Genomic DNA, 10,000 nt, shown 5'->3' with positions numbered 1-10,000 from the left:
TCTATTTTTCTCAATTTAAATGCATGTAGCATGAAGGATTTTTTTTTTTTTTTAATTTCTGCATTTTGCAACATGTTATAAGTGTTTGATGAGGTATGTCTTGTTGTTTAAGTTCTAGTTAGCAATATGTACAATGAGAACAGTCAGAAAAAACAATGATGAGAGTGATGATGTTGCATGTGGCATGATGGTGGGTTGTGTGCATGATTTTTATCATAAGAATTAGATTTGAAACTTATTGTGATAGAAGAATTGAAATAGTATCACATACAGTTCCACCTGCTTTACATTCAAAATAACCAAATGCAGCATCTCACAGCTATCTTACAATGTCGTTCTAAAAATATACAATGGCATCATTGCAATCTTGAAGTTATGAGACTAAGCATGATTAATTCAAAATGATGTAAATAAATAAACAGAATATTTGAGAGAATAAACTAAATGCTAATGGAGGGAAACAGCATTGCTATATTTTACTGTCCCTGCCGTTCTAGCCAACCTGTTAGTAACATTATTTACAGTGGACAGATAGGTGTCCCCTTCCTGTCTGTTGTTATCACGTTTCAGCTGATGTACTCTCCAGCCTTCATCAGGTGTCCTGGTGGATTTTTGACCCCCCCCCCCCATCTCCCCACACACACTTTTTTTTTTTGAAGGCTGGAAAGTATGTCAGCTGAAACGTGATAATAACAAACAAGGTGAGGACACCTATCCGTCCATTGTAAATAATGTAAATAATTACTCCTCTCTAAAACATAGAATAGTATAAACCTGTTAGCACGTATTATTATCGGTATTTCTTTATTAACCACATGGGTGTAAACATAGAATACAAAATGTCGTATTAAACATGTGGGGATGTACTTGAGCAATAAAATGCATGGGGCAAAATGTAATAATCTCAACTAAAAACAAAAACAGCTTAAAAGTTTAATAAACAAATAAAATCACTCACCTATAGAGGTGTGAGAAGTTGTCATCGAGGGAAGATTTAAGCATGCCAGAACACTGATCACCATCCACTTCCAGCACTCCTTCCCCTCTCACCACCACTGCACTCTGGATCTCTTTTAATCCAAGGAAGAGCCTTCATGGATTTTGTCAAACTGTGAAGAATCCCAAATTTTCTGGAATATGATCCTGGTGAAGTGTTTGCCAAAGGTCAGTTATTCTTGGGGTTCATATTGTTTGTCCCCTACTCCTCTTTCCAACCAGCACAGAATTTCTTCTTTTTCAAGAACTATTAAGTTCAGGCACATCAAGCTGTCATGCACCCTTCTGCAAAGGACTTCAAACATCTTACTTCCATAACAATATTAACATTAAAAACCATTCACAAAATTACATCTTTTTCAATAGAAATCACTGATGTCTGTTTTCTTTTCCCCAATTTTCTACTAATATACACTGCACTAAGCATGATGGCTTCACAACTGACTTTCTGCATGTCTGCTCTCTGAAGAAGATTGCATGACTTCAATGCATTAACTAACAACAATGAATTTATCAATCTGGTGGTCTTAAAAAATTGATTTCTATTGACTTTTACAGATTTGCATCAGAAGTTGGGTAAGTGATGATTCTGTTGCAACCTGATACACCTAAATGAGCATTAGCATACACACTCACACACATATGCTAAGGTTTGGTAGATGAGTTCCGTAAAAAATTTAGATTCAGGTGAATATAGTACTTAAGTTTAGGCACCAGAATTTAGCATGGTATTATCCATACAGTTTCAAAATAAGGTGATTAGAATCAAAATAAGCAACAAGGATATCCAAAAGTAATGCAGTACGATCGTTTCATGTGACTCCATTTAATTGAGCAATGTGAACATTACATCAAATATAAAATGTAGAGCAATCTTCAGCTGCTCAAAGATATAGAAATTTAATGAAATTACATTTGAACAGAAGGACATATTTTTACAATTAAATCTTAACTCTCCAAGTAGAAAGGAGGAATACAAAAACCATTTTGACTTAGCCAGACCATACAGGCAAGTAAATAATTCTAAGCAGATTTTTGACTCTCACAAAATTTGCTTAGAATTATTTACTTGGATTCATTCACATTATTGATATTATTTTTTATGCATTTTTTTTTATTTCCATAATACCGTAATAATGATAATTTCACTTATGGTGGAATTTATGGCAGTGGAATTTACCACTCACCAAAAAATAAACACTCTTTGGTCAAACCAAGCAGGACTAAAGAAGAAACCCACACTATCTCAGTTCAATCACAGAGGCAGCTTCCTCTTCTTTTTTTTTTTTCTGTTTTGCAACTTAATAGCTTTTTAACCCTGCGTATTTACAAGCTTTTATTGAAAGCTCATCAATAATAAAAACTTATTTGCACAGTTCATGGTTCTTCTGCATTTGCATCCTAAATACAAACATACTTTCTCAGTCATAAGATTAATGCATTTAATTTAAACAAAGCAAAAGGGTTGGTAATATGTCTATCTGGCTAACAGAATGTAAATGGTTCAATTCCTACTGATTGCTCTCAACTCTTTTCCCATCCTAGGAGTTTTTAACTCAATGTATCATAAGTTCATTTATAGCTGAATTTGCTTCCAGACACATTGTTCATAAAGCCTTATCTACACACACACACACACACACACACACACACACACATACATGTATAAGAACTTTGTAATATCTAATCATGAAAAGTTAAATTTGTGAGTTTTATGCATCTTTCTCCTTATAATTCCATGACTTCAAATTCAAATTTCTAATTCCACCAAATTTTAGGAAGAAATGATTATCTCCCTTGTAATAGCTGTAACCACCGGGGAAACGTGGGTGTGTGTGTGTGTATAATGAGAGTACTCAATACATTGTGTAAAATGAATATATTTATGGTATATAAACATTACTACTTTTATGTGACAATAACTTTGTGCTAAATGAAGCATTCTTCAAATGGATGTGATTCAGGTGAGTTTTCACATGATCTGAATGAATGCAAATGTTTATAAAATCAGTGCTTAAATGTAATTGCAATGAGTCCCGTTTAATTCCTGTAGAGGCCATTGGTAGGTATTATGCTAACTTGATATCATCACTTATCCTAGGCATGATCCTCTAAAATAGGCAGTTTGAGGGATTTCTGAAGTTACAAGCCAAGAGTTAGGATAGTGGCTGGTTGGGTGTATGTCTTAGATTGTTGTATGAAATCAGGAAATTGATGTTATCCAGTCAAGAGTAGGTAACTTTTACATTACCAATGTTGAAAAGTTTGATATTCATGTATTGTTGGGAAATGAGATCTTAATAAGGATTGAAAGTTAATTATATTGAGACATGGTCTGAACCAAATTATTTTCTCCTCTTGATTGTGTTGTTACATATGAAGGAGTGTTCCTTGTATACTAGTTTGTCACTGAGGCCACTTCCTCTCAGTGCATCCTTGAAATAAAGTGTAATCTAGTTGAAAAAAGCTGTCTGAAATAACTTGGAAACTTTTCCACATCAACAAAATTCTTGAATATAGCTGAGTTTAAAGGATTTCTTGCATACATATATGGTTTCCTCATATAACTTTCTACTAAAGTAATGTTTATTTGTACTCAGATTTGGTGTGACATCTAAAATGTTAGCTATTCTTAGATAGGTGTTCATGGAGGTGTTTAAACTGAATTCCTTAACCATTCTTATTGAGTATATTTTAACATTAATGACTTCTTGTAGTTTTCTGACTTTCTACAGTATATCCACATTAAGTAAGATATACAGAATGCTATTTTGAACTAATACTGCTTCCATCACAAATAACAAATATACATGCACACACACACACACACACACACACGCACACACACACATATATATATATATATATATATATATATATATATATAATCTGTAAAAAACGAAATTCTGAAAGAAGCACAATCTAAGATACAGAGCAGTATATTCATTGGACAATAAACTTTGCTTGCAAAGACCTATTGAGGCAAGTGAAATCAAAATCACTGACATGGCCGATAACAGTGCCACCTGATTGGCACTCATACCAGTGGAACGTTAGAAGCGCATCCAAGCGTGATCGTTGTCAAGGCCACAGATTGGCTCCTGTGCCAGTGGCATGTAAAAAGCACCATTCAAGCGTGATTGTTGCCAGCATCACCTTACCAGCATATGTGCTGGTGACACATGAAAAACAACATTCTTTGAGCGTGGTCATTGCCAGAACTGCCTGACTGGCCCTCATGCCAGTGGCACATAAAAGCGCCCACTACACTTAGAGTGGTTGGTGTTAAGAAGGGCATCCAGCTGTAGAAACTTTGCCAGATCAGATTGGAGCCTGGCGCAGCCTTCTGGCTCACCAGTCTTCAGTCAAACCGTCCAACCCATGCCAGCATGGAAAGCGGACGTTGAAAGATGATGATGAGGAGAGAGGCTGGTTTATGGAGAATTACCTTAGGTTTCCCAGCAATAAAGGTTTTAGCTTTAAATGTGTATATTTTATGTAATGTATAGACAATTGTTTTATTCCATTTCTCATTTATATTTCAGATGTTAACAAAAAGTTCTCCATCTCTTTGGATAAAACTTGTTAATTACATCTCCGATATTTGGAACATAGTTGATGTTATAACAATCATCTTGTTCATCATTGGAATCATTCTTCGCTATCTGCACTATTCTGATGTTGCCAGAGTGGTGCTCAGTTTAAATTTGATTTCCTTTTACTTCCGTGTTCTTCATATGTTTTCCATTCACCAAGAACTTGGTCCAAAGCTTGTAATGATTAAGAAAATGGTTAGTATGAATCCTTTTCTTCACTGTTCTGCTATGAATCATGCAAAATCTTTCCTTCAGTAAAATAACCATTTTTTCTCTTTTCTTTTTTTTTTTTTGTAGAAATGTAGAAAAATATTGAAGATTTTACAGTCAATACAAATTGATTGTTTTTTTTTATATCCATTCATTAGCTAATCTTAGAAGAATAAAGGTTACTTTTCTGTTCTTGAGTCTAGCCCAGCAGTTCTCAACCACAGCTCCCAGGGAACATGTGGCCCTTAAACATCTTTCTGGTGATCCCAAAGGTTTTACTCTCAAATATAAAAAAATTTTCTTTACTCATCTTATGCTTTACTTTTTCTGAAGCAGCCCCCTAAAAAATATCCAGGTTTTGAATCTGACTTGGATATTAAAAAGGCTGAAAACCACTGGTCTAACCATTAAACTCAATTGATGTTCTGTCTGCAGTATCAAATCACAACAAAATGAATTCTATCAAATACTGGCTAATCTCATTTTGAACAGAATTTTTTAATACTGAACGGTTAACTATCATCATAAAATGTTATCTATATCAATTATATTAACGTAATGATTGTTATTTTCCCCCCTTAATAATATCTATCTTCAGATGCAAGACCTTGGATATTTCTTCATGATCCTGTTTGTTTTCATGGTTGCCTATGGCATTGCTACCCAGTCAATTCTCCACCCAAGTACACCAATGTCATATGATCTATTTAGAGGAGTTTTTAAAAAAGCATATTTTCAGATGTACGGAGAACTTTTTCTTGACGAATATGATGGTAAATAGTGATTTATTTTCTATTTTTCATTCTCTTTTTCTCAGCTTTCACATTATTTTCATTCCTACAACATTAAGTTAACAGTTCATCAAAAGAGACCAATATGGTAGGTACCAGACTTAAGAAATAAGTACTACAGTCAATCTGTTTGGCTAAAACCCCGCTTCAAAGTGCCTCAGTGTGGCCAGTCAAATGACTAAAACAAGTAAAAAACAAAAGATAAAAGAATTGTGAAATCTCCATTTTTCAACAGAGAGAAAAAAAAAGAAGAAGAAACCAAGAAGAAATTAGCCAATATGTCTCAATCAAATCCATAGATCTAATATTTGACTTTTGCCTGTGTTTAATAAAAATTATTTCTACCTGGAATTTGGTGGAGGATATAACCAATTATTGGGTATGCAGGTATTTTGAAAATACCTTGTGAAGCCATGACCATGTCCTGCATAATGACAGACTGCCCTTTGGCAAAGCATAACAGCCACTCAGTTACCTGACCAGGGATACAGTGAAGTCATGGGACTGCAGCATAGTGGATCGTGATATATGTCTGCCTTGGTAAATTCCGTCTGACCCATTCAAGCATAGAAAATTCGATGTTAAATGATGATGAAGAGGATCAGAAGCAGCTTGAACCTTCACCTTGCTAGTTTAAGTGGGGAAATAATCCTTATGAGATACAAGTTTAAGATTATATTGCACCTGTTACTGCAATTGCTGAAATGGTTCTTGATTTTTGCATATTTCTTGTGTTTCAGAAACTAATTGCAATAATATAACTGGCAAATGTCCCTCAACGGTTGGCACATACATCGCACCAATTTTGATGTGTTTATATATTTTGCTAACGAATATTCTTCTTCTCAATTTACTCATTGCCATGTTCAGGTGAGAACTTTAACTTTACGTGTGCGTGTGTGCATGTGTGTGTGTGTGAGTGTGTGTGTATGTGTGTGTATGAATGTGTGCATGTACAAGTGTATACATGTGTGCATGTCAGTGTGTGAGTATATTCATGTTCAGTGTGTGTGTGTGTGTGTATATGCATGTCTGTGTGTGTGTGAGAGAGAGTGTGTGTGTGTGTATGTGTGTAGATGTATGTGTGTGTGTGTGTGTGCAAACATGCACATGTATAAATGTTCTTTTCTCTAATAGCTGTGTGATGTATATAAGTGCATGATGGTAATGATGATGATGAGGAGGAGAAGGAGGAGGAGGTTGATGGATATGATTATAGTCGTGATGATGATGACAACAATGATGATGTAGTGATGTAGATGTAGAGAAATTATTCTAAACATAACAAAACCCAATATTTATTTCAATATATATATTGTTTCTTTTCTTTTTCTTTTACATATCAGTTGCACATTCCAAAATGTGCAGGTAAATACGGACCTTCACTGGCACTTCCAAAGATACAGCCTGATCTTTGAGTTCTACACTCGACCCCCTCTTCCCCCTCCTCTCATCCTCTTGAATAACATCTATCTCCTTTTTCGATACCTTTACAAAAGAAAAAGACATTTACCATACAAGAAAAAATCTGGATTTAGTAAGTATTGTTTTTTGGGTTTTTTTCTCCTATATTCTTATTGTTATTCTTTTACTTGTTTCAGTCATTTGACAGCAGCCATGCTGGAGCACCGCCTTTTAGTCAAACAAATTGACCCCAGGACTTATTCTTTGTAAGGCCAGTACTTCATCTATCAGTCTCTTTTGCTGAACCCATCAAGCTACGGGTGTCATAAACTCACCAACATTGGTTTTCATTCTTTATCTATTAATATCTTTCATGTGCCTCACTGAGGCGATGACTACTGACCGAGACCTTTGGAAATGTGCTGTGCATGAGAAGACCCGGCAAGCCAAGTGAGATCGTTGCCAGTGCCCCTGGACTGGCTCTTGTGCGGGTGGCACATAAGATGCACTATTTTGAGCGTGACCGTTGCCAGTACCACCTGACTGGCATTTGTAGGGTTTTCGAGTGAGATCGTTGCCAGTGCCCCTGGACTGGCTCTTGTGCGGGTGGCACATAAAAGACACCATTTCGAGCGTGGCCGTTGCCAGTACCGCCTGACTGGCCTTCGTAGGGTTTTAGAGCGAGATTGTTGCCAGTGCCCCTCGACTGGTTCTTGTGCGAGTGGCACATAAAAGACACCATTTCGAGCATGGCCGTTGCCAGTACCGCCTGACTGGCCTTTGTAGGGTTTTCGAGCGAAATCGTTGCCAGTGCCCCTGGACTGGCTCTTGTGCGGGTGGCACATAAAAGACACCATTTCGAGCGTGGCCGTTGCCAGTACCGCCTGACTGGCCTTCGTAGGGTTTTAGAGCGAGATTGTTGCCAGTGCCCCTGGACTGGCTCTTGTGCGGGTGGCACATAAAAGACACCATTTCGAGCGTGGCCGTTGCCAGTACCGCCTGACTGGCCTTCGTAGGGTTTTAGAGCGAGATTGTTGCCAGTGCCCCTGGACTGGCTCTTGTGCGGGTGGCACATGAAAGACACCATTTCGAGCGTGGCCATTGCCAGTACCGCCTGACTGGCCTTCATGTGGGTGACACGTAAAAGCACCCACTACACTCTCTGAGTGGTTGGCGTTAGGAAGGGCATCCAGCTGTAGAAACTCTGCCAAATTAGATTGGAGCCTGGTGTTGCCATCCGGTTTCACCAGTCCTCAGTCAAATCGTCCAACCCATGCTAGCATGGAAAGTGGACGTTAAACGATGATGATGATGATGATGATGTTGACCATAACAACACTTGTGTATATTTTTCTCTATATCTTTCTTCCATAGGAGAAAAATTTGACAGAAATGATGAGAAACGCCTGATTCACTGGGAAGATGAGATGGCAGACTCTTATTTATCAAAGAAAGAGAAATATGATAGTAATAGCATGTATGAGAAAGTAATTTCATCTTCAAATCGGTACGTATTCCAGTTGTAACGGAAGTGGTACTCAAAACCTAAAAGAAAAGCACTTTTATATTTGTGGTGTAAGGATGACTGAATTGACATCACTTCAAATTTTGATGAAAGGAAAATATAATTACTGTAATAAATGTAGTTTGGTGCTCTGTCTCCATTCTCTTGAAGAGGATCCAAAATGTGTCGTGATGCATGTGACACTGCCCAAAATAACTTTTTTTCCCCTGAAAATATTAACTGACAATTCCTCAGAATTTCTCCAGAACACCATAAAAATCCCCCACAGTGCTTATTTACATTGATATTAAAATTTCCAAAATTTCAAATGTGTTTGCTGGACAACAATATTTGTGGTCATAATTCTCATTTGTTTGGTATGACATGGATAAGAAAAATCAATGTGACATGATAAAGAGTCTCATATTAAAGGGATCTGCACGAAATTGTCTCACTATCAAAATCTGGTCAAAAATGAACCATTCCAACATACTGTTATGGATATTTAGAGATTTTTCTAAGCATTCTAAAAAATTTTAAAATTAAGTAGATAAGTATAGGCGCAGGAATGGCTGTGTGGTAAGTAGCTTGCTTACCAACCACATGGTTCTGGGTTCAGTCCCTCTGCGTGGCACCTTGGGCAAGTGTCTTCTACTATAGCCTTGGGCCGACCAAAGCTGTGTGAGCGGATTTGGTAGACGGAAACTGAAAGAAGCCCGTCGTATATTTGCAATGTCCTGTACCCAGATATGCACCTATACATACAGGTGGATGTCGGTATGCACATACCTGTACGTATATATGCATATACTCATTTACTATTTGTTTTTACATGACTGGACGCAGCGTCACCAATTTGTAAGTAGTTATCGTAACTTTATATTTTCCGACGCTACTCTATCTCTTTCTCTTTCTCTTCCTCTATCATTTTTTCCCCCTCTCGTTCTTCCTCTTTACTACTACGTATCTCGCTTTACCCCCCTCTGTTACTACTATGTATCTCTTTTTTCCCCCTCGTACTTCCTCTCTTTCTCTTTTCCTCTCGTTGCTCACCTATTCTTCTACTTCCTCCCTTTGTTTCTCCCTCTACCACTTTCTCTCTTCCCCTTACACCGGCATGGTCACATGCTTCCGGTCAATAATCCTTTTCTTCCTTGGCTATCGCCGAGCAAACATGCGAACTACTTTGTCCCTACTTTCGAGTTCGTGCCTCACAGCGTTCATACACACATAATTTTTCTCGTCTGGCCGTAAAGCCTTTTCTGTTTGTTTTCCTGTCTTGTTTTTTGTCCGCCACTACATTCCTCCATGGCAAGATTTAATTTGTGTATACAAATTTAATTTGCGGTCCATGGGAAGAGCCGTTTTAATGATGCGTCCTGCCCAGCTCTTCGAAACGCCGGTGTTAAAACGGGGGTAGCTGATGAAGAAGAATGTTCTCTATGTGGCTTGTGTGTTTTCTCGTCTACGTTTTGTTTGCAATGTCCTGGACCCAGATA

General features: G+C 37.4%; 1 protein-coding gene across 8 annotated transcripts in view; it reads left to right on the top strand.

Annotated features, from left to right (window-relative positions):
* The window catches only part of LOC106872652 (transient receptor potential cation channel subfamily M member-like 2), a 94,538-nt gene that overhangs the window by 63,185 nt on the left and 21,353 nt on the right, over nt 1-10,000 (top strand). For 4 of the 8 annotated variants that reach the window (XM_089364320.1, XM_089364318.1, XM_089364325.1 and 1 more), the window contains 6 exons: nt 1,555-1,572; nt 4,542-4,787; nt 5,401-5,575; nt 6,334-6,463; nt 6,940-7,130; nt 8,372-8,504. In XM_089364320.1, the coding sequence (XP_089220446.1) occupies nt 1,555-1,572; nt 4,542-4,787; nt 5,401-5,575; nt 6,334-6,463; nt 6,940-7,130; nt 8,372-8,504 (893 nt within the window). The remainder of the gene's footprint in view (nt 1-1,554; nt 1,573-4,541; nt 4,788-5,400; nt 5,576-6,333; nt 6,464-6,939; nt 7,131-8,371; nt 8,505-10,000) is intronic. The other 4 variants (XM_089364321.1, XM_089364319.1, XM_089364323.1 and 1 more) reach the window with 1 other exon arrangement.

Source organism: Octopus bimaculoides, chromosome 16 (genome assembly GCF_046866305.1).
Source record: "Octopus bimaculoides isolate indiv1 chromosome 16, ASM4686630v1, whole genome shotgun sequence".
NCBI classification, from domain to species: Eukaryota; Metazoa; Mollusca; class Cephalopoda; order Octopoda; family Octopodidae; genus Octopus; species Octopus bimaculoides.
This window is presented reverse-complemented; position numbering and strand designations above follow the sequence as displayed.